Source organism: Crocodylus porosus, unplaced genomic scaffold, assembly GCF_001723895.1.
Source record: "Crocodylus porosus isolate Cpor-Errol unplaced genomic scaffold, CroPor_comp1, whole genome shotgun sequence".
Taxonomy (NCBI): domain Eukaryota; kingdom Metazoa; phylum Chordata; order Crocodylia; family Crocodylidae; genus Crocodylus; species Crocodylus porosus.
In genome coordinates this window covers 11,381,082-11,407,342 of record NW_017728912.1, presented here as the reverse complement: position 1 = coordinate 11,407,342, position 26,261 = coordinate 11,381,082, and the positions used below count along the sequence as shown (strand labels likewise).

The following is a 26,261-nucleotide window of genomic DNA, read 5'->3' as shown; positions in this document are numbered from 1 at the left end:
GGGGAGGGCTCAGCCAGGGCAAGAGTCCGGGGGGCTGGTGGAGTGGACAGGGCCGTTGGAGGTTCCCCCCATGGTCCCCTCCCCCTTCCTCCAACCCCCCCAACCACATACTCACCAGCACCAGAGCCTTGGTGCTGAAACATGTGGCCTGGCTGGCTGCGCATTACAGCCCCAGGGCAAGGGGCCAACCATGGAGAGGCTCTGGCAGCCAGAGCGTCTCTATGGAGGACCCAGTCTCCAGTTGCCTCAGGGTGCCCTGGTCTGCTTTTTTAAACTTCGATTTTTTTAGACCACTGGATATCCAGGGGTCTGATTTGCTCCCCACGCTGCAAAATTGCAGCACGGAGAACATTTTTTCATTCCTGCACATGCCTGTTGCCCCACCTCAATGGGGTTTGAGGCGGGGCAAGAGGCACGTGTGTGCTTGTCTGGACGTGCCCAATAGGACTGTTGCTTAGGTATTACAAGTCAAATTTATTTATCAGTTTATAACAAGCCTACTCTAGGCTTGGCCTAGAGTAGAACATACTTATATTTCACATCATAATGTGTCACAGCTAAAGGCAATGAGGTCAGTCTGACACCTAAATACAATCCAAGAACAGTAACTCTGTGGCTAAATTACAAACGGCATATAAAACTTCTGAGTTAACTGGCAGGAGAGACAATGGATTTATCAGTTCAAACTGTAAAAGGACATACGAAAAAAGTATACATCCACAATACAATCCCACTTTTCAGTCCACTGCTGATTCTCACACAGCAATGTTCATTTTTTATCAAACAGCTATTAGAAACACTTTCTAGTTGCTGGACTCCTAAGCATTACATATTTTTCAGAATCCTAACATCCTGCATTACCAGAAATAGCTATTATCTAAGTGATAGTTCACCAAATCAGGTACCTCACACAAGTAGCTTAATTAAAAACAAAAAACTTAAAGGCCCAATTCCTTATGCCCAGTAAATTCCCTTTATGCACTCAACAGGAAGCATATTATTCAAACCTTAAGACCTAGACAACAACGTTCATGGAGTGTGACCCTTAACTAGAGTAATCTCAGGGTGAGTAATTTGTTAGTGTATTTCAGTCCACTCAGGAATAGGTTCACCACCATATTTGTACATGTGCAACAATATCCATTTGCTCCCCCTTTTAAATGCAAGACCAAAAACTAGCCAAACAGTAAACTGATTAGCAGCCTTCTTGCATTAAACTGCATTTTGTATGGTATTACTCCAAGTTATAGTGATGGTATCTGGTTACAAAGCTTTCTAAAACAGTGGTTTGCAAACTTTTTTGACAGTGTAGCCCTTTCTCTTCAAAGTACTGCTGCTTATACCCCCACATGTCTCTACACGTTCATTCCTTAAGAGTGTAAATACATGTCAATGTGAGGCGATACCATTACTCACCATGTGTTGACTAAGCAGCAGCTCCTCACCATTACTGAAATTTAGGTATGAAACCTTTAGCAAAGTGCCACGTACTCCTGGGGCATGCATACTCATTTGAAAACCCCTGTTCTAGAGTATGTCAAGAAGTTCTTTCTAGATTCTTTACAAAACAAAAACCCATGCTTTGTCAGTGAAAGACAACAGAATTTATCTCTGTTGTTAATTTTCCTAGAGAATTTTCAGGAGTATTCTAAAGAACTGCTCAAAAGTGCCCTACACAATTTATCAATATTAGGATAGGTTTACGCTCTAAGGGAGTGTTTTCTCCCAAGACTTCTAATTACCAGTATTATTATGTTTTATAGCTAATCATTGTAAGTGCTGGCACAATATTTCTTGAAGTGGTGAGAATCATCATGGGAGCATTTACCCACAGTCCAATTTTTAAAAAATGAACAAAGGGCTATGAAGATAAAATCAAGTAGCTGATTCGTAATACCACCAAGCTCCAAAAGAACTCCTCCTTTTCATAAAATAAAATGTCTTGAGGTTAACATCAGAAGATATTCTACTTTTCATTAGGGTAATTATAATGTACCAGTTAGAACAAGAGTTTTGTAGCCATCTCCAAATTTAAGTTTTCCATTTTTTCTTGTTAATTAGATAATTAGCCCTCTATATAATTACACTGACATATTTCACTGTATTAGACAATATGTCATTATTCAATTGAATTAAGATTCTCTTGTGTTTGATACAGATAATCTGCATTATGAATTATTTTAATGTTTTAATTGCGTCAGAATTCTTTCAGTAACGTGACTGAACTGTTTTTTTTAACTGTGTAATAAGAGTCAATGATACTGAAGTTGAAATCACTTTGCTGACAATTAAATTTCCTTTTTGCAGTGATTACAAACCATGTCTTACACATTATCTTTGCATTACTTTAATAAAGGCTATACAGGTGGATAGTTTATTTCTCTCTAATAGTAAATAAAAGCCCCATTCTTGGAACTGTTCTAAAAGAAAAGAACTCCCATTTATTCAAGAAAATTTCCATGGAGCATGCCATTAAAGAGATGGGTCCTAAATTTGCAAATAGATGAAAAGACGAAAAATACATAGCAATATAATATTAAAGAAGTATGTGACTGGTTTTGTGAAGTATGTTGGAGATCAGAGCTTTAGCATTTGCACTCATATATACTAAAGAAGGCTCCAATCCTTCAGAGACTTTCATACACTAGTGGTCCTTCTGAATATGTCTGAAGTTCAGCACCTAGTATAAGTATAATCTTGGGGTCACAAAGTAGATGGGTATATTATAGTCACTGATAGCTGCATGTTTACTGATGTGCTGAATAAAATCTAGGTAATTTGGTAAATACAAATACCAAATTTATCTTCTCTGTTCTTTTCATTATTTCATAGACCAATCATATTTATCCCTTCCTTTCTAATATTTTCTCTCTTTCCCAATATGGAAACTTTTCCATGATTCTAATCACTCTGGTCACATCTGGCAGGCCCTTTAATTCTACTGCAGTCTTCATTTTGCTATCTGAGTGATGAAAACCAAAATACTGCTCAAGGTCTACTCACGGTCTATGAAAGCAAAAGACAATATCTGAAGAAGGAGCATCACAGACTGTGTCAAAGCTAGCTGACAGATGAAGCAGATGGAGATACTTCGGCAAGAGTTTGGTTACAGCTGAATTCAAGAAGTGCAAGCAAGATTGAATGGCTTTTCAGGATATGAATTCCAGGCAGCAACACTATACAGTCAGTAAAGTTAGAGATGAAAGGATGAAAAGCAGTTGAAAAGACACCCATAGTCAAGGAAGGTTTCTGACACTGGAAAATCATGCTGGTAATTTTAGGAGCAGAAGATTCAAGAAGAAAGGAGCGAATGCAAGGGATATTAGGCAAAGAGACAGGATGGGATTTCTAGCACAAGTGAAGCAGTTAGAGCAAGAATGCAAGCAATAAACCTCTGCATCTGTAGGAAATGAAGGCAAGCTGAGGAGAGCAGGAAAGTCGGGGTATTTTATCAATTTTCTTCTGGAAGAAATTAGTCAAATTCTGTGTGTAGGAAGAAGTGTAGGTAGGAAGAGGAAATGATCTGATGAGTGAGATGGAGAACAGCTGGGTAATATTTTGGGTAATTGGAGATAATACTTGGAGAAGCTTTGTTGTTTAGCTAGAAAGAAGCCAGAATTGAAGGAGGCAGGAAACAACATTTCTATGCAAAAAGCTTACATGGTCTTAGAATTTCATCCCAGAGATGCTTTCTGGCACAGAAGGATTCTGGGGCTCATCCAGAGCTAAGAAATGACAAAACAGACATTGTGGTAAGAGACAGAAGAAGAGAGTCAGGGATGGTGGAGAACAAGGAATGGAAAAAAATGACTACTATAACAATGGAGGAAAAGGTAAGGCAGGAGAGAGATGAGAGCAACAAGTGTCACAGAAAGGCTAACTTGAGGACATGATGGGAGACATTGATAGATGATACTAAACAATACCAAGTGATGTCAGAGATGTGGAATTCAGCAACACAGAGATCACATAGAGAGTAGTTCTTGATGAAGTTCTAGTTGAGTGAATAGCCCGTTGGGAGTGGGAGAGATGAACTAGGTTGAATAAAAAGGAAAAGGCAAGGAAAAATACAGCGAAGGGAATGGATATGTCATCAACGTGGACATTGGAGTCACCAAGAATGTAAGATTATAGAGGAGTAAGTCCCTTCTGTGGACATCGAAAGGAATTTTAGAAAATCAAGCTGTGCAAATGATTAAATATTTCGGTTCAGTATGCAAACCAGTATATTGAAAGACGTGTTTGTTTAACTTGATCTGAAAAAAAAATCCTTGCCAATAAAAAAAAAGTTCTGATCATCTGAAGGATTGTTCAATTCCTTTATGGTTATTATTTTTTTGTTTTAAAAGCTGCCACTTCAAAATGAACAGGTAAATTTTAAGAAACAAAATTAAAGGTTTCACATTTGAAATTTGAAAATAGTTGGCAGAAATCTACAAATAAACTCAGACAATTTGAAAATACATTTTATAGAAAATAAATGACCCACATGAAGAATTTTGTCCAGCTGTACTACTCACATATTTTCAGTATTATAGTTTAATGAGAGAATGCATATTTTTGTTAGAATCGTAAAAAATAGGTTCATGGGAATCTTAAAAAAATAGGGTCGGAAGGGACCTCAGGATGTCATCTAGTCCAACCCCCTGCTCAAAACTGGATCATCCCCAACTAGATCATCAAAACCATGCTCTGTCTGCCTGGATCTTAAAACCCTCCAAGGATGGAGATTCCACAACCACTCTAGTTAGCCTGTTCCAGTGCTTTACTGTCTTACTAGTAAGAAAGTTTTTCCAAATATCTAACCTAAACTTCCCTTGCTGCAACTTAACACCATTGCTCCTTGTTCTGTCATCTGCCACCACTAGTCTAGCTCCATCCTCTTTTGAACCCCTCTTCAGGCAGGGGCTGCTATCAAGTCCCCCCTCAGTCTTCAATTCTCCAGACTACATAAGCCTAGTTCCTACAGCCTCTCCTCAGTCATATGCCTCAGCCCTCTAACCATTTTTGTTGCATTCACTGGACTCTCTCTAATTTGTCCACATCCTTTCTGCAGTGGGGGGCCCAAAACTGGACACAGTACTCCAGATGTGGCCTCACCAGTGCCAAATAGAGGGGAAAAAATCACATCCCTCAATCTGCTGGTGACACTCCTTTGAAGCTGTTAGCCTTCTTCATAACAAGGGCACACTGTTGACTCAGCTTACTGTCCACTGTAACCTGCTGGTCCTTTGCTGCAGACCTTCTGCTTAGCCAGTCAGCCCCCAGCCTGTACCAGTATGTAGGATTGTTTTGTCCTAAACGCACGGCTTTGTACATCTTCTTATTGAACCTCGTGAGATTTCTTTTGGTCCAGTCCTCCAACTTGTCTAGGTGTCTCTGAATCCTAGCCTTCCCCTCCAGTGTATGTACTACTCCCCCCCAGGTTGGTGTCATCTGCAAACTTGCTACAGGTGCACTCCACCCCATCTACCAGATAGCTGATGAAAATATTGAATACAACTGGCCTCAGACCAACCCCTGGGGCATTCCACTTGATAATAACTGCCAAGCCATTGATTACTACTCTTTGAGGTTGATGATCCAACCAGTTTTCTACCACCTTACAGGCCCTTCATCCAACCTGGACTTACTTAGCTTGCTTGCAAGAAGGTTGTGGGAAACCATATCAAAAGCCTGGCTAAAGTCAAGATACATCACATCCACTGCTCTGCCCACATCCAGAAAGCTAATCATCTTTTCAAAGAAAGCAGTCAGGTTGGTCAGGCATGACTTTCCTTTGGTGAATCCATGCTGACCATTCATAATCACCTTCTCCTCCAAGTGTTTAGAAACTGATTCCTTGAGGACCTGCTGCTTGATTTTTCCAGGGACTGAAATGAGGCTGGGTGGTTGGTAGCTCCCCAGATCCTCCTCCTTCCCTTTCTTAAAAGATGGGCACCATATTTGCTCTTTTCCAATCATCCAGGGCCTCTTCTGACTGCCACAAGTTTCCAAAGGTAGTGGCCAGCAGCTCTGAGATCACATCAGCCAACTTCCTCAGCACCCTTAGGTGCATTACATCTGACCCCATGGACTTGTACATGTCCAGCTTTTCTAAATAGACCTTAACTTGTTCTTTTGCCACTATCTGCTGCTTGCCTCCTCCCCCAACTGCTGCCCAATACAGTAGTCTGGTAACTGACCTTGCCTGTAAAGACTGAAGTAAAAAAGCCATTGAGTACTTCAACAGGCCTGCATAAAGCTATTTAAAGCTGGGGATTTTTTTCTCTGTTCCACAACATCTAGTACATGGGTGGTCTGCTGCACCCACATTGAGTTGCATTCAAGCCAACAGACTCCAAGAGCACCCTGCAATCAACATGGATATTACAGGACTGGAGACTATATTCATCTCCATTTGAATGTATATTGAATGGACATTAATTCACCAAACTGCATACATAATACCAGTCCCGATTTTTTGGCGCAGTCTTTACATTAAAAACAAACATTGGCTAGATACATATAAAGTGTATTAGCAACCTGAGTGCATAGTACATTTTACCCTCACTGTTTGCTTTGTAATGTAATTGCAGTATTCTGTTTAATTACATAATCTTTGTTGCCAAATACAGAGAAGTGCTGTTACTAAAAGTCTTGAAATTGAGAGGAGTTAACAATTTCAAGGCTACTATTAGAAGTCTTGAAAATAAGGCAAGATATTAGTCCCAACAGTACCTAATCCCCATTATTTTCAAGGTTTCTAATAGCATTTCTGACATTAGAAGTCTTGAACATGTTGGGATCCAATCATTTTTGGCCCGCTAATAACCATGGCACTGACAGTGCTGTGTACTCAATCAGGACTAATTACATTAAGTTTTAGTAAGTTCATACTTTGCATAAGTACATAACATTTTTTCAGTCACAAGGCTATGCAGTTAAATGTAATACACTCTAATTAAATAGTCTTTTTCAGCAATTGGTCTTTCATTTTTCAATCTTTGAAAATTCCTCAACTTTATTATCTGCAACAAATAAGTATGCAACTCATTTTTGTACCCAAGACTAATGAAGGAAATTAAAGCGTTATGGTCTTTCACTTGATTTCTGCTTAAACATTCTGGAGGTCTAGCAGACCCACTGAGCTAGACTTCCAGTGGAATATTTTGCATGTGTTTTGACTATTTACTTTTAAAATAATTTAAAAATAAAGGCTTGATTCTGCTTTCCTTGCTCATCCATATGCTCAGTAATTCTACTGAGAACCTGGATAAGCCTGTAAGATAATTACCCTGATCCATCTCAACCCTAATCCATGTCTGTCTTCAATTATGGGAATGGTATCAATGAAGTGAAGCCTAGATGAATATGGTTTTCATGAAAAAAAAATAACTGTAGCAATATTATACGAATATTTCTGCAAATATAAATTAAAATTAAATTTAAATACAGTTTATATAATTCAATCAGAGCTATTTAATTAAAAACCTTTCAAAGAACATTCAATTGTTTCTAAAAATGCTCTCAGTCCTTGGTCTGGTTATCATTGTAGATATTTATTTATGGTGCTGGGAAAACTGAAGCTGCTGTATTTCATGTAATCTGTAAATTTTGCCAGAGATAAAGGCTAGAAAAAAGAGCAGACCTTCACTAAACTAATAACAGAAGATGAATGGTAAGGTTCAACAAACCTACCTGGATGGCAGCCAGGTTCTTTTGTTCTTGGGATGGTGCGTCATGGACAAAACGTAGCCAGTTAGAATGTCGTGGATTGCTGGCATCCAAAACATAAAGGACTTCACCTTTACTCCCACGAACCTGAAATATTAAAAACCATCGAACAAAATGAAAACTAGGAACAGGGTGAAAAAGGTTGCATCTTGTATGAAAATAAAATTATATAATTTTTCTATACAAGCACACAGACTTTTAACATGTCCAGACCTCTTGATGTTTGCCAGGTGAATCCTGCATGCAACATTCACCTCTAGATATTGGTGAAAATCCATCTTTTACTTCAAGCACATGATATTATCATCTGCTTTATACTAACAAACATTAGGTGGGCTATTCATAAATCCAGTAACTGTCTCATCTTTTTCCTCTGACTTCATTCTCTTTTCCTCTTTTTTTTTTTTTTTATTAATAAAGACCTCTAACTTGCCTTCCTGACTCCTGGATCTCCACAGTTCTGTCTTCCTGCTCGCCCTCCTTCTGCCTAGGATCTTGCTCCCCACCCAGAAAAAATGATAATATCTAGGAAGTGCTTTTGTCCTTCACTTTTGCCATGTCAGCCTCCTCCTCTCCCCATTCTCTTTCTGAGCTCACTATCTACCAACTGCTGTGGTGCCAACATTTCACTCCTACCAACTTTCTAGTTCTTTGACCTTCTGCCTTCCTGTCTATTGCCATAATACATTCTGCCTCTCACCCACTCCTTCCCAAATTATTTTTATCTGCTCATTTTCGTCTGGCTCATTCTCATTTCCTAACAACGCACTCTTGTGTTGTCATATCTTTCTCATTATCTTATTCTCCAAGATCTTTGGGCAGATTGTCTTCTCCCACTGTTTAGACTTTCCCTCTGGTTCACTCTACCATCCTTCCCAGTTTAACTTCCAACCCTTCCATTCCACCAATGCTTACCTCACCAAGGCCATCAAGAGCATCCTTCTTGAAACACCAAAGGACCATTTCTCTATTCTCATTTCACACCATTTGTCAGCTGTCTTAAGCACTACTAATCTCCTCCTTCCTGAACTTCTCTGCCTCATTAGTCTACAAATCCAGCTATTTCTATCCATCTCCATCTCAAGTTCAGACATGAACTCAACCTTCTTACTAATCACTGTTTACATCTGCCTCTTTCCTCTAAAAGTCATCAGCTCATTCATAAGTATTCTAGGGTCTTATGAATTTTAGGTAGCTCCTACAGCTCTTAACATCTGAAGCTAATTTTAAGCATGCTTTACGTGGCTTAAAGTTAGTCCACTCCAGCCTAGGTTCATCTCTGGCCCGTGTTATCCAGCTGGTGTTACATTAACATGTAGCTACTCTAGGCTATATGTTAATTTGAATATCCTTCCTCCCATATTGGCTCAGATCAGGGTCACTGCCCACTTCCCCTCCCCTTCCCAGCACCCCAGATTCACTGTCCCTCCCACCTCTCCCCCACTTACTTGTGGCTGCCTGTGCTGTCTATCACAGCATTAACAGGGAAGCACTAACCTGCCTGCCCAACTGCCACTCTTGCTGATGGGCAACCTAGAAGAAGAGCAGCAGCCCAGCAGCAGCAGTGATGGGGGTATGACAGGTCAGACAAGTTAATCCTTCCCTGCCTGGTCCCCAGGAGCAGACAGCATAGGCAGTCACAAGTTGTGGGTGGGAAGGAGGGCGGGAGACCCAGGGGGCAGGAGGGAAGTCCACGATGGGTGGGGAACACAGGGAATTTTACCTTTCAGTCCTCCAGGCCCCTGCTGGCCTGAAGTGTGACTGCTCCAAACTCGAGCTAGCACTAACACTGATCAGCATTTGAGCAGCTCACGTTGCAACGTGCTACAAGGCCCCTAAGTTTCCAACTTTACGTTAAAGTCCATTTCCAGACTTTTAATACCATATTTGCCCAAATCTAAGATGAACCTGAATAGAAGACAACCCCCACAATAATTAGATTCTATATATGGACAAATTATAGATTCTCCCCACACACGGACACTTCTTCCCCCTGCAGCCTTCCTGTCCCCAGTCTCTTCTCTTCCCTCACTTACGGTCAGATCCTGCTCAGGCTCTGTTCCCTTCCCAAGAACAACATGTGGGAGTGTGCTGAGCTACATGTGACAATAAAGCAGGGGGGAAAGAGGACTGCAGGAGGGGGCAGAAGCGGCTGAGGGCAAGCAGAGGGGGAACAGAGGACTGCTATGGGTCTAACGCTGGCTTTAACCTAGACCCACAGCAGTTGCCTGCCCCCCTCCTCCACTTTAACAAGGTTTTCCTGTGCCATTTGAAACAAAAGGGATGAAATACCACTGATTTGAAACAAATATGCCCATGATCATTTGCATACATGCAAATTACTGTGGGTACCTATAGACTTAGTTCATCCAGAATTGATGCATTTAGGTCATTGCAAACTGCTGCAAGTTATTTGTTCTTAAATTGTACTTAGCTGACCTTTTATCTTAGTATTAGAGGATGTTAAAAAGGAGTAAATTGATGTAACATTGATAAAAAGGTGCATACTATCTATTTCAAGGAGGAAAGAAAAGTTCCATTATTTCTTTTATTAAATGAAGACACCACTCCAAAAAAACTTCCCCATAGCAGAAGAGCAACAAAGATTTCACTAGCACAAAAGTAACTAAAGAATGAGTTGTCATCACAATGATTCTACCTTAGAATGCCAGCAATTTCATCCACAGCTGTAGTCCTACCATTTGATACATTATGTTGGCCAATTTTCTCAGCTCAGGTATGGTCAGTAACTGGATTCAACAACCCTACACTGCAGAATGTGGTTGTGTTATCCAATAATAGAATTCTTTTTAAAAAAACAGCCCCGGTGCTTTGTCCAAATTGCAATTCAGAATGGCAGAATGTAAATAATCATGTTTCCAGCTGCAATTTCAACAGGCTAAGTCAGCAGTTAACAACACTTTGTGACACCAGGACAAAATGATTCAGTGCAAGTCTGAGGAAGGCTAACACAAGGACCTGGCCCCTGCCACTGCTAAGACCACTGCTTCAGTCCCACCTCCCAGCAACAGCATGGTGATGGTGAAGCCCTCTGCCACAAAACACAGTGGAAGCCCAAGCCACTAAATCACTGTCAAAGCCACCCAGCTCTACAGACCATACCCAGTGGCTCTGTGAACAGGATCAGACCTGCACGCCTTAGATTACTGACCCCTGGCCTAAGTTATTCTTCACCACTCATTCTTAGATATGTCGGGATACTGTTGGCAAAATAGGGCTGCAATGTCCCAAACTAGAAAAGGCTAGATTTCAATGATGGCATTAAAGTGTACATATTTATATATTTTATTTTACAACATTTCATCCATCACTGAAATGCAATCTCTTCTGGCATGAAAGATATACAGCTACAATGGAAGATCATGTTGTAGCAGTTTTAATTTATATGATTTGTTTACATAAGGAACACATCTTCTTGTCAAGCTGTCAACAAGTGTCCAAAGTAAGAATTTTTAAGAGCTATGGACTTTAAACATGCAAGAACAAAATTTAAATGGTCACCATGCCTTTGTGTTTAAGTTACTAACATACTTCCCATATTTTTTTCTAATGGACGCAATATAATATGCCTCCATTATGACTGTTTAAATTACCTAGAGTAAGGTATTTTTAGAAGGAAAAACGACATTGCATTACAGTAATCAATGTGGACAGCATATTGTTCTCAGATTTTGAAAAAAACTACAGTAGTTCCACAAATAAAAAAAATCTTCATAATTTACCACTACCCTTGCAAAAATAAAATGTGTTTCTGAAGAAAGACTCTTCACCAAGAGTTGGCAAATTTTAGAACTGCAGGTCAAATTCTGCTTTCAAACATATAGATTCATTCACTGGTGAAACAAATAGGAGTCATGTCTGTAAATTCAAAAGCAAACCTCTGAAAAGGGCAGTGGAAAGACTATTACTTCTTTACTGTAAGAAGTTCTTTATATAAGTTCCTGTAAATAAAGTATTGTTTCCACATTACAAGTCTCATCAAAATACTCTCAAGAGCTTGCTTGCTTTTGCAGGTGCAAGCTATGGTGCCCAGCCTATAGCTATGGCTGTAAAAAGGTTAACATGAGATTCTGCCCCTTCATATTGTGGAGTAGACACAAGCAAAAGCCATCCTAGTACCTGCATGGCATGCATATTGTCTCCAGGAGCACTCCTTGTCCTCTGAAGAAAACAGCTTCCCCATTTAACACACACTCTAATTTGGGAGGGTGGGACGTGGGAGGGGTGGTAATTTTGGGTGCAAAGGTATATGCTATATGTAAGAAAATGCAATATTTAAATACACGGTGATAGCAACATAACCAATATGGTGATCACTAAAGGACCCGAGACTTTTTAATATATATGGCATCTGTTCATCAGCAAGCGGTGGTGGATACTGCAGCTATTTTACTGACTAGTGGTGCATTTTCTCTTGTGGCTGTAAAGACCCATGTCAGACTTGCAGGTTCTGCCACAGTGGTCACAGGTGTACATGACATTAGGGACTGCTGTACTGACAGGCTCTTTCTTTTGGTCATGTTTCTGTTGTAACTCAAGTGATCATTTCTCATTGTGATATTGGACTCCGTGATTTAGAAGGGAACACCACTTTGTCCCATCTCCTGCTAAGGCCTCCCAAAAGTTTGGTTCAATTCCAAAAGCCTTCACATCCTGCTTGTAGATGTCTTTGAAATGCAATTTTGGGCACCCTAACCTTCTCTCCCCACTTGCAATTCGCCCATACAGGATGTCCTTCGAGATGCACCCATCTTCAATCCAGCAAATATAGCCAAGCCAGCTTAGGTGCCACTGAGTAGTGCAATGATGGCTGGCAGGTTGGCTTTGGCAATGACCTCTGTGTTGGTGAGCATCTTGCCACTTGATGTCAAGGATGTGTTGTGTAAACAGTGTAGCTGGAAGCTGTTCAGCTTCTTTGCTAGATATGAATATGTTGACCATGTCTCACTGCTATACATAAGGACACTGAGGACACAGACTTTGTACACAAGCACCTTAGTTTTGATTATGAGCTTTGTACTGTTCCAGACTCATTTAGAGAGCTTACTGAAAATGCCTTTCCAATGTGCACATTTGGCTCTTCATCCAGTGATCAGTTGTCTCTCATTGTGGATCCAAGGTAGCAGAACTTCTTTACTGCTTCAGGAGGTGTCAAGGCTGATATATGGTGACTGGTGAACACCCTGTCCTAGAACCAGAGTCTTCTTGATGCTGATAGTCAAGGCAAACATCCTGCAAGCATGGGAAAGGCAATTCACTAATATTTGTAGTTGGCCTTCATGGGTGGCAAGTGCAGCATCATCAGCAAAAAGGAGTTCCCTAATGAGCATGTGCCTCACTTTTGTCTTGGCCTTTAGATGTGATCAGCTGTAGAGTTTGCCATCTGATCTTGTGTGAAGGTATATGACTTCCTCAAAGCCATCAAAAGCATAGTGCAGCAGCTTAGAAAAGAAGATCCCAGAGAGTGTGGGCACCAGAACAAAACTCTGCTTCACTCCTGTCTTCATCTCAAAACCGTCAGAAGTTGATCCATCAAAGTGAACTGTGGCATGCATGTTTTCATGGAAGGAGCATATCATGATAAGTAATGTTGGGGGGCATCCAATCTTTACTTTCTAATACGAATGCTGATAAATACAATATTAACTTGTATTTTTGTAGGGCTTTGCTATATAGTGTGGTTATATGAATTCCATCCGTAATCCCAGTGCAAGCATTAAGTAGTATATTGGACTAGCTTGTCTTTTCTAACTTTGTGTGGCAAAAAGTAAGACCTCCTAGGAACACAGAATATCCAGAAACTGTGGCACTGCAGGAGAGTCTGGATGCTTTCTGGATAGGCTGTGTTCCTGGACACACTGTTTCTTAATTTTCTCTATGAGCTTATTCTGTCACAGTCAGCCATGATACAGAAAAAATCTTTTTTCCTGCATGCTGCAGTCCAAAAGTAAGGTGCAAGTTTTATTTGGGAGCCTGTTATATGCAAGAAAATATGGTACATAATTTGCTGAATAGGAAGTCACAGAACTTGTGTGAAAAGAATTAATGTCAGAGGTTTACATCTTTGATCAATTAAAGCAAAGTTAATAATTTTTGGACTTAGCTACAGCTACCAAGAGTAGGGGTGGTAGAGGCTTAAAATGCAGATTCTGTAAATGTTTTCATCAGATCCTGATTTAGGTTGCAAAAGAGAAACAATCAAGTTCCTATTATAAAAGCCATATGTTCTGCTACCTTCCTTTTCATGTATGTCTCTTCATTTGTTTAATCCTTAAATTGTACTGAAAGAATTCATCTTAGCTTTACAGTCATCTCATTTGGACCCTCTCACTCTCTGCCAACCCATGAAGAGATATCAAGCACACATCAAGGACTTAACACATAAGGAAACTATTGAGCAAAATAATCCCATAAACCCCTTCAAGACATGTGTTATATTTTCTATTGCTTTTTTCACCTCATAAAGACACAAGGTTGCATTATATATACAGATGTGAAACAGAAGAAAAAAAAAATCAAGAAAAATATATTCAAACTATTGTATTTTACAATGAATGGATTGGTGACAATTACTGACCTCACTGTTCCTACTGATGAGCTCCTGTAAGCCCCTTGTTTGCACAGCCAGCCCTGGAGAGCCATGAAAGAAAAATCTCAACTTTTATCTATAAAAAGAGCCTTACAAAGACAGATCTATAATTACAAGCCAACACAAACCCATCAAATGGGTTAAAAGCAAAAACTGGACTCCGAACCACCATGAAATCCTCCATCCAACCCCAGGCCAAATGATTGAAGTTCACAGCACAGAATGTGTTAAATTTAGGGGACCAGGATATGTTAAAAATTACTTCACAGAATATAGTTAAAATGCCTAAGCCTTCTCTGCTTGTAAAACTGTTCAGCCATTCTCCAGGGAGTTGGAACTAAAATGGCTACCACACAGGCAGATGCTGCACCGCAGGTGCACTCATAATTGAACTAGTGACGTCCGCTGCAGCAAAGGGAATTCCCTGTACTTCATACTCGACTAGTGCCTTTAGGAAAGTATGAGAAATTTACATGGTAGCTTCAGTATTTCATCCTAACCCCACTAGCTGCTCCAGCTGTGCTAGCAGGAGAGAGAGATAGGAGATGGTGTCAAGCAGCAGCTGTACTGCACAGTAACCCTGGAGATACTAAGACTGCATCTCTCCTTGCAAGGCTGGGGCTTAGCAGGTGGTCAGTCTCATGAGCCAATACAGGAAAGGAAACTGGAACTCACATTTCCTGTATCCCTAGCACCACCCAAGGGAAAATGGCTCCTTACAATCCCTTACCCCATCCAGGGGGGTATGACAACTGCTGGCAGAGAACTGCATAGAACCACAGGATTTTTTTTTGAGGGAAGGAAAAGAAAGCATACTTAAATAAGGAAACTTAAGAGTCAGATCCTCAGACGGGATATTTTAAGGGAACCCTTTGTAAAGTGTTCGACAGCATATTGTTATCTATTTCCCAAGCCTGCAAATATGTATCAGAACTGCAATCATTTGTAAGGAACTGTAATAAAGCTATTTAAAGCATATGCAAATATTATAGTGCTAATACCTAATTATTATGCTCCCTACCTAAAATGTGTGAAATCTAAGTGTTAACAGTAACCCTGCCATCTGCATACATGATGATATATATTTAAAACTATGTCTTCCCATCTTACTTATCTATAGAAACAAATTCCAATACATGTGTAATGCACAGGACTGCGTAAGGCTGAAGTTGTCACACCTTTATAAGAGAAATAATACATACCTTATAACTTATCATCTGTTCTATCAATATGATTATATATGCAGACATAATATTTGGTAATTTTAAAAGAAAAAACAACTTCTATGAATGAGTTATCAGTTGCCCCTACTATTTCTAATCAATGGGATAGCCATGATGTCTACTGTTACTCTTTTCATATATGCTCTGCTTTACTAATTTCCAAGACACTGAATTATATATATTATATAATAGTATAATATAATGACTCCTGGAGGCAGGTACAGACATTACACTTTATCTGTATAAGTGATCAGAAACCAGTATATACCCAAAATGGAAAAGAAGTTTGGCACATACAGACTGGTTCAAAAATGACAGAACATGATCCCCCCTCCCCCATCAAAGGCCGAACATGTTTTCCGATTGCTACCAAACTAAACTACACCACTTACAGAAAACCATGTAACTTAGACCAATTCCACCTCGGATTTTTTGAATCTCTGTACCTAGCTTGGAAATATTACGCTACACTACTGCAGTATAATTCATCAGATACTGTTATCTGGAAGGAGTTGAGTCTTTTCCCATGTTATACTATATTTATACCTGTCCCTGACCTTTTTGCCCTTTGCTTTCTCTCTTAAGGCTATGCCTGTACTTCCCCAATTTCCTAATTACCACATTTACTCACATACTGCATCCACCTTTTCCCCAAAAATAAGCCCTCTAAAATTAAGGTGTGTGTCTGAAATGGGGAAACTGATTTTTCTGCCCAGAACAGAATAATAAAACACTAAAAATTTTTTTGGGCCGATACTGATGGCCAGTTATTCATGAGCCATATCAGTCGATACCTCCAATCTGATTACCGATATGCAGCATCCAGCTGGTAAGTCTGGGAAGGTGTCGCGGGGGGGCAGATAGAGGCCCCTGTGGTGAGGGAGGAGTGGGGCTGGGGCAGGGTGAAGCACAAGACAGACATAAGCAGCTCGTCTGGTGGGGTGCAGGGCAGGGACAGATCCCACTACTGCACACACCCCTGGGGAGCCAAGGGGGGGCATGTGCCCCCCAGCTGTGTGTGAGATGAGGGTGGGCTTCTGTGGTGGGCTGGGGCTGGAGGTAATGCCATGTTCTTCCCAGCAGGGGGGGGTTGGGCTGAGGCTGCGTTCTTGGTAGGTGGCGCTGGGGTGGGGGTGGCTATGGGGGTAGCTAGACCCATCCCAAAATTCGTCATAGCCCTCCCCGTAACTCCCTCTCCCAGAGCTGCTGCTCTGTGACTCAAGCACAGCCCTGGCCGTGGCTGCCTGCCCTCACCCCGCACACAATCTGAAACAAGCCCCGCCATGCCTCCACCAGGGGTGTGTACTGCAGCAGGATCCACCCCCCCCACATCCCATGCCCCCCAAATGAGCTGTCTGTGGCTCTGTCCCCTGCCCTACCCCAGCTGAAGAATGCCTGTGCCTGCCCCAGGCCCACTCCCTCCCTCACCACAGGGGCCTTGATCTGTCCCGTCCCTGTCCCCCCCCACATTCGTTCCCTCTCCCCACCACTTCTCCACAACAGACTTACCAGCCAGGTGTGCATGCTGCAGCTGTGCACATACACACAGCATTTATCAGAGACATGATTGGCCACACCTGCCAAAAAAATCCCCAACTGCTGATAATGTCAATTTTCCTTTTATCAGTGCCGATACGATATGGACCAACGTATCGGTGCACTTCTATAAAATACCAAAAGATGACTGCTGCTTCTTTTCCCTCCCCACCTTCAAGCAGCTGCATGGACGGAAGGACAGAGTCCAACCAGAACAGATCCACAAGGATGCAGTTTTGCAGTCAGACCTTCCTTTAATTCCCACTTCACCCAAAGTTTAAAATGAACTGCCTGGAAGCAGCAGTGACATTTCTACCCAGACCACCTGATGCAAGTAAACTAAATTGAGGGTTCATTAGTTAGATTCTTCACTCTGCATGTGTTAATGACCCTCTGCCTTTTTTAAATAACCTTGATGTTCTACTAATCAAAATTTACTTTCTTCAGCAATTGTCTAGCATGGAAGAAAGACAATCTACTCACGGTCTTTCTTCTCCTATTTCACAGCCCTGCAGACTGCTTTCAGTGCTCTTCAAAACCTTCCCCTGGAATCTAGTCTTCAGCAGCAGCTATAGTTCTACGTTTTGACTGAGCAGATTGTGAAAAAGTCCAAACTGTAGCTTTTGCCTGAACCGGAAAAGGAGGGAAAGTGAGTTGAAAATAAGGTTCTACCTCAGTGGCCAAAAGTCTGAAAAAATCTTTTTTTTTTTTCACTCTGCCATCCAAAAACATGAGGCCAGGCGGTAGACAAGACATTATAATATTTCAGTTCCCAGCTGCAGGTACATGACCGGGCAGCCAAAAAAGTTTTGAAGTACTTAACTACTAAGGTTTTCCCAACCATAGCTGGTACAGCAAACCACTGTGGTTAAGGCATCTAGTCCTCAGATTGAAAGGGAATGATATGGCTTAACTCATCAAGAATGTATAGACAGCTGTGTTGACCAGGAACACCCTCTGGCATAAATTCAGAGTGAGCCTCATATCAATGCCTCTGGATCCATACCAGGACACCTAAACGATTTAACAATTCTTAATAAGGTAGAGCATTATAACTAATTAGGTAATGTTCAATTAAAATTAAATAGCTAATTAGCTATTAATTAGATATCCAACATCTACACCAGATATCTGACCAAGTTTCAAATTGATAAAATATTTGGAAAACATCTACTTAAGATTTAGCCTAATGGTTCCATGTACGTTATTGAACTAATTAAATTAATTTTCCTTTAAAATAAATGAAATTCCTGAGACTCACTGGGATCCCACAAAAGTGGTTTTGCCTTATGGCTGACTGAGAGGTCACCAAATCCTTCACCATAACTTTAACTGCAATATTACTACTAAAAGTAACATCAAGAAAATGCATTAACTTTGCAAGCTACAAGATAAAATTCCACAAAGATCCCAATAATGCTGCCCAGGCTGCTTTAAATAACTTTTCAACAGGGCTGACCATGCCATTTGCTGGATGGCATTTTTATACCCGCAATGAAGTTGCCACCAAAGGTTCAACATGCATCTTACTGGGTCATATATTCTGGTGTATTAGTTCAATATGCTCATGAGTTCAACTGCAAATGCTGTGTTGTATGCAATTGGCAAAGGCAGGAAAAAGTCATACTGTTAGATGACAATAAGTAGATGGATATCTATGAGGCAGGCAGTAAACACACATTGTCTGCTCTGTAGAGATCATTTTCTGGGCTTTTATCAAGTGAGAAATACAAAGATACATATTTTTGTAAACAATAAGTTGAAGAGAAATACTGCTTTACTGTATCCCAGTGTTTTTTTCTTTTTTAAATGGAAAACATGACCCCTTTTTTTGATAATATAAAGCAGCTAGGATACGACACTTATATTTGGGAGATGAAATCAGCTCTAAAAGGATATTCTCTCAGAAAACTTCTTGCAGAATAGATGATTATGTTTTAATGTTACTGTGGAAGTTGTCAGATTATATGGGGGAACAACTGATCCAGGAGCTCTTGGTCTGCAATGGTGTCTGGAGGACAATTATCATTCATTTTATCTCCAAATGGATGATATATTTCTATGGCTTGCTGCTTATCATTTATCATTAAATTTAATAGCCTTTGATAAAAATGAAGTTTCATGATATACAGATATTCAGATATGCAACTGTAGCAGGAGCTGGCGACAAGCCCCTGCTATGAACAATAAAAGCCAGCCACACTAGATGGGAACTTAACCAAGCAAGTCCAGGACAGTCACATGACAACTAACTTCAGCGTGCTCAAGAGTTTAGTCAATGACACACTGCAGGATAGGAGTATTGGTGAGATGGGAGTCCAGGAAGAGTCGTCGTTCCTAAAAGAGGCGATCCACTGGGCACAGAGGGAGACAATCCCAGTGCGAGGAGAAGTGGGGAAAGAAGCCAAAAAACTTCCTTGGCTAAACAGAGAAATGCAGGCCCGGATGAGCTGCACCCAAAAGTACTCAAGGGATTGGCCAGTGTCATAGCAGAACCACTGGCACAGCTGTTTGAGCACTCATGGCACTCAGGTCAGATCCTGGAGGACTGGAAAAGGGCTGAGGTGGTCCCTATTTTCAAGAGGGGGCGGAAGGAGGAGCCGAGTAATTATAGGCCAATCAGTCTCACCTCCATCCTTTGAAAAGTCTTTGAAAAGATTATTAACGATCACATCTGTGTAAGTCCAGTGGGAAAAATAATGCAGCAGGGCAACCAACATGGATTCGTAGCAGGTAGATCATACCTGACTAATCTGGTTTCATTTTATAACAAGGTCACAAAATGCTTAGATGCAGGAGTAGAGGTGGATATTGTTTTCTTGGATTGCAGGAAGGCCTTCACTGTGGTATCTCATCCTATTCTCATAAATAAATTAAGAGGCTGTAACTTAGATGCTTACATGGTTCTGTGAGTGCCAAATTAGCTTGGGGGGGGGTTGTACCCAGAGAGCGGTAGTAAACAGGTCAGTATCGGCCTCGAAGGATGTGGGCAGTGGCGTCCCACAGGGCTTGGTCCTTCAACCTATACTCTTCCATGTCTTCACCAGTGACTTGGATGTGGTACTCTGTCCCAGTTTGCAGATGATGCTAAATTGTGGGGTGAAGTGAAGACTCCGGAGGGTAGGGATGATTGCAGGCAGACCTGGACAGATTGGAAAAGTGGGCAGTACACAAGAGGATGTAGTCCAACAAGGACAAATGCAGAGTACTGCACCTAGGGTGCAAAAATATCCAGCACACCTACTGGCAGGGAAATAACCCTCTCAGCAGCACAGAAGCAGAAAGGGATCTCAGAGTCATAGTGGACTCCAAGATGAACATGAGTTGTCAGTGTGACAAAATCATCAGCAAAGCTAGCTGCACTTTATCATGCATCAGAAGATGCATGATAAATAGAACCAAGAAGGTGATACTTCCCCTCTATGCGACATTGGTCAGACCTCAGTTGGAGTACTGTGCCCAGTTTTGGGTGGCATACTTCAAGAAGGTTTCCAGAGAGGGTCCAAAAGAAGGTCACTCGAATGGTTAGGGGTTTACAGGACAAGCCCTATGAAGAGAGACCGAGGGACCTGGACCTATTCAGCCCCAGCAAGAGAAGGCTAAGAGGTGATCTTGTGGCTGCCTACAAATTCATTAGGGGAGCGCAGCACGGAACCAGAGATGCTCTGTTCACCAGAGAACCTCTTGGGGTAACAAGAAACAATGGTCATAAACTGACAGAGAGCAAATTTAGGCTAGATGTCAGGAAAAACTTCTTCACAGTAAGGGTGGTCAAAATTTGGAATGGGTTTCCAAGGGAGGTAGTGCTCTCCCCTACCTTGGGGGTCTTTAACAGAAGGCTGGATAGGCATAGGGCTTGGGTCATCTTACCCTAGCACTCTTTCCTGCTCAGGCACAGAGTCGGACTCTATGATCTGTTGAGGTCCCCTCCAACCCCTAGCGTCTATGAATCTATCTATGTCTGCTGGTGCACCAGGAAAAGGGACCTGGGAACAAGCCCTGGGGAGGGGATGGACCTCCAAGGGCATGCCATCATGTGCCAGAGACAGACCACCCTCATTGGCCCCGAGTGCCAGCAAGGTAACAAAAGGATGAGTTGAATGACAGACAATGTTCAGTTCTTCCCCTGGAAAGGAAAAAGTACAATAGAGCCAGGGAGCTATACAACCCATGTGGAGACATGGGATCCAGATGTTCAGAGGGCCAAACCAAGAAGTTCTGAAGGAGCACGACTAGGACTTGGCAAGGATCCAACCAGAAGCAGGAAAGATCTGGGGAAATTCAGGAATGACTGAATTTATTAATCTTAATCAAAAAGGAGAAGAAGATGTGTCCATGTATATTTTAGCTGAGAAATAAGAAATGAATTAAGTTGGGAACATTTTGAATTAATTTATGGGATTAAATAAGATATAAAAAGGGAAGTAATTTATGGACAGTTTAAATGAATTTACAGGACTAATTAAGAAATATGCTCTAAGTTAATTTAGGGACATTTTCAATGAAAATGATCCATAGGATTGATTAATATGAAGTAAATGAATTTATGGACATTTTGAATGAATGTATCATAATAATTAAGAAATAGGAAGTGCATTAATTTGTGGATATTTCAAATGGATTGATATAACAGATTGACGGATAAGGAGGGATTTAATGCCCAGATATTTGTTTCAAGAAATGAGGCCCAAAAAAGGGCAAATGAAAGACTGAGAAATACAAAGGAGGCCCAGAGAAAAGCTTAAAGGAGAAACACAAATGTGGGACTGGTATGAGTCATTCACCATAGACACAAGAGGAAAGAGGTATAGGAGAGGTGAAGCCCTGCAAAAGAACAAGAGGTCCAGCCAAACAGAACTGCACCCAAGGAATCATCAAACCTCCCCAAGAGAACCAGAACATGAAAGCATGGGGGGTGAACGAGAAGAAAGACAGAGTCCGGTTCAGTGGAGGCCTGAGAATTTTCAGCTACTCACAATGGCCCTTTCAGAAAGAAATATTCCTCAGAATTATAAAAACTACATGGATGTTATATGATTGCATTCATTTTTTTCCTGAAAATAGCTTCAGATTTCCATTAATAACTTGCTGAGCCTTCACCAGGAGCGTTGAACTGCATATTTATTATAATTAGAAAGCAAGGGTAGCTGTAGACATATTTAAATATATTGTGTAATTATAAAACAAGCTTGCATCAGAATGTAGCATTTTGTAAATCTTCTGATTTTTGAAGTCATTTAAAATAATTGAGGGCCAGATGCCATCATCCTCAGTCTTTTCAAGTAACACCTCCTCCATATTCCATGAAATTACTACAGCTAAATGTTGAATAATGAACTATATTCAGTAGGCCTGTTCCACAGTTCACTGCGACTATGGGCACATGTACTTTTGGAGTTGTTTCAAAAGGGCAGTATTTCAAAAGGGCAATAGCAATTAAGTTCTAATTGTTACTGTAGACAAGTCACAAGAATACAAATGTAGCAAAACCCTTCCAGATTTAACCCAGGATGAAACAGTGTTTAATTTAGAGCAGTTTTGCTATATACCCAGTATGACCACAAGTAGCTCTTAAAGTATAACAGTTTCTGCCCTTTTGAAACAGCTCTAAAAGTACTCATGCCTGTGCCCTAGAAAAATCACACTCGAAACCAGATAGTTAATAAATCACATGAATGCATATGAAATACTGAGGGAAAATTAATTGTGATAAAGAATGCGTAATAAATTTAGGATAGTTAACTATAAGTACATCCCGGAAGTGTTTTTCTAAGGTTTAAAATTCAAGTCAAAGTTCAGGATGCGTTACTAAAACTGGTAAGGAGAAAAACCACTGGAAACTTTCTAGTAAAAGTCTAAGAAATATTCTGGGTCATGGCATGTATTATGATTAATGACAGTTTCACATGCATAGATATCCTTCCAAATTGATTCAACTTCCTTTGTGTTTGGTCTTTTTTCAAATGCTAACAATAGACTGCGTTCATTTTTATCACTTGTACGGCTGTATGGGTCATGTTGTTTCCCATGTGCGTATCTTTGCAGTTTTGTGACATGATTTAGCCAAAAGATTAAGAATTCACTAAGAGACTGTTACAAGTTAGAGAGAAAGTAGGGTTGAAGCAGTTCAATCTGCAGACTCTTTTCTTTTACCTTTTTTTTTTTCCTGTGTTGTCTCCAAATACACCAAATTTTTTTTATTTTTTATCTTTTTTACCATTTTAAGAAATTCTGTATAGTAAATCTGTTCTGCTTAATACCTTACCACTTGTCTCGTGACAAGGGGGGTTGCAGGGCAACTGACAGCAATAGGTATACCACTTCTTTGGAAAAGGGAATCCCTCTTCATTTCCTTTTTCAAACCCAAGAAAACTTTAGGGCTGGTGATAGTCTCCTCTACTGAGCTCTAAGACCCAGTGAATTACAAGTGAGACCCAGGCATGCCTGGAAAAGAGGAGTCTGCCATGAACAAGAGAGCTCCAAGGGCTAGTTGCAAAAGAGTAGAACTCAAGGGTTCAGCTCAGAAGGGTTTGTCACATGATGACATGGTTCCTTGTACAGGCAGTCCTCAGACTTACAACACAATTGGTTCCTGAAAACTGCATCTTAAGTTGAAATGTAATTTGGAACCAATTTTCCCATAGGAAACAATGTTATAAATGGGGAATTTGTTCCTGAACCAAGGCCCAATACCCTATTTTCACCAAAAATACCCCAGAATTTAGTACTCAACCAATCATAGATGAGTAATATAGCTACATTAATGTATTTATACTGTAAACAGAAATCATATTGATTTGGAAGGACTTCTTTGAGATGACTTTGCTGGATTTTTTTGAAGGGCTCTTGGTTGGACTTTTTGAAGGGCTCTTGGCTGGAGTCTTCTCAAGAATCTTGGCTGCAGGTTTTTCTGGAGCCTTGCCTGCTTTCTTAAAGACAGTGTCCAAGGAAGTTCAGACAGATGTTCTCCAGGGAGATAGGCAATGCAACGAACTTGTTCGTTGGCATGGCGTTGCATCAGATCAAGCATTGTAAAGTCGAAACTAACATCATAAAGTTGAAACAGGGTGTCAATTGATAAGCACTGTAAGTGCGAAACGTTGTAACTCAAAAACTTTTAAGTCAAGGACTGCCTGTATATAAAGACATTCACATACCACACTCATGTTTCTAAAAGGAAAACTGAAAGAATTTTGACCAACATTAACTAAGCATTTTCAGTGTCTCAGACCTTGATCATAATCATCATGCATCTAATTCAAATCCCACTGACATCAAGGGGAGACTTTCCACAGATCCATATTTATAACTAAAACAAACTTGTTATTGCAAGCATTGAGAGTAAGTAGCAGAAACAAATGTTCATTTTATTTTCTAATATAAACAAACATGAGTGGTAGTTACTATAAAACTACTGATTTCTAGCATGTGTCTGTTCTTCTCAGATTTAATTTATAGCACTGAAGGAAAAAAAAAATCTTGGCAGAGCAACAGAAACCAAACCTAAAATATACAATATTCAGTGCTTTAAGTGTATTATGTCCAATCCTAGTCAGGCTAACTTTCTTACATAGTCCATCAGGAAATGTGAAAAAAATCTTTCTAGTCCTTCCTGATGTAAAGTTCACTAAAAATATGTTCACATATCTTTCCCATAATCCAATATTACTGAAAATAAGAAGCCACTTGCTTGGTTTTGGGACATCAAATAAAATATATGCAAGAGAACATCTTCCCCTCACAGAGGGTGGAAAACAAAATACCAAGAGAGCCATCTGAGTTGCCTCAAGAGGCAGAGAGCTCTGTGAAACATAATTCCCAAAAAATATTCAGCACCTACCCTTTGAACAAATAAACCAAAATTTGAAATCACCATCCTGAGTCTTATTATGAATAAAAATAGATGGACTTCTGCAACGTACCAAGATAGAATTCCATCAAGAGACCCAAGGATTATGTAGCCTAAAACAAGGCTCTCTTTTATAGATTACCTATATAGTAAATTACGTGCAAATAATCCAAGAAACTGATAGCACTGGGGTAAAGGTGCCATGTTAAGCTTTTTCTGATTTCGATTTTTTGGTTCATAGGCTTAGTTTAATTGACATGTGGCTTGTCAATAAAATGTTTCAGTATGTAGCTCTGTAGTGAGATGAATTTGACACCTGCATCAAGGATGGTCTTGTTTCAATCCTCTAGAGTCTCTTAAACAAGCAACGTAAATGTCTGATTTCTTCAAAAGGGTATGAATTGCCATCAACACTGCAGGCCGAATGACAACATTCTTCTATACTTAACCTTATAATCCCAAATATTGACATTTTTCAGAACCTTCTTTAACAAAATTACCATGGCTCACTAGAACACACAGGAATGCATTTTAAGCATTGTGTTTTACAAAGACGAAAGGAAAACATAGATGTCCAGGTCTTTCTCAGAGTGACCTCTTGAAGAAGCCAATTCAAAATGGTGGTCTCATCACAGATCAAGTAGTTTGAACATAACAGACTACATCACAGACCACTAGCTCTGGTGCACACCTGGAAATTTATATAGTAAACATTATTAAGCATCCATCTTTGCCAACAGAAAGACTGAACTTCCACCGATTCCTACACAAGATGGTCCCACTAAATTGGAACTAAAATCACACACATCACAGTCAGAAAACAAGTTCTGTCACATCCGTATTTATCTGAGCCAGGAAAATGAAAAGAATTTTGTTTCTTAGCCTTTTTTATAAATGTATTATTCCCCCCCCCAAAAAATCACTATTTTGATTTTCATTGCGTTTATACTTCACAGAACTGTAGTTTTCCTGGTCAATGACATATTTATTTGCATTGTATTTAATTCAACTAAATAGCCACTAACTTGGTGAGCGCCTCTTAACTGCCCCGAAGACCTTCTGGAATAATCATCTATTTGGAATATTCAACTCCTTTTTACCTTACATATTTCATGGCATCAATGTTATACATTTTGAATTCAGTGTTACTCTCAGTATTATTTAAATTACATTATAAAATCTGTGTTCAGATTTGATCTGTCAAAGATCAAAGTCTTTGATTTCAGATGCCGATGGCAAAAGGTCAGATGACAAAAGGTCAGAAGCTAACACAACAAACTCTGTGGTTGTAATTTATGCCTCTGTATTAACAGTGTTGCATATACAC

The 26,261-nt window shown here is 40.3% G+C and overlaps 1 protein-coding gene across 3 annotated transcripts in view; it reads right to left on the bottom strand.

Moving 5' to 3' along the window:
- Nucleotides 1-26,261, bottom strand: part of PRDM5 (PR/SET domain 5) — a 160,651-nt gene that overhangs the window by 122,079 nt on the left and 12,311 nt on the right. For all 3 annotated transcript variants that reach the window (XM_019534032.1, XM_019534033.1, XM_019534034.1), the window contains exon 3: nt 7,681-7,803. In XM_019534032.1, the coding sequence (XP_019389577.1) occupies nt 7,681-7,803 (123 nt within the window). The remainder of the gene's footprint in view (nt 1-7,680; nt 7,804-26,261) is intronic.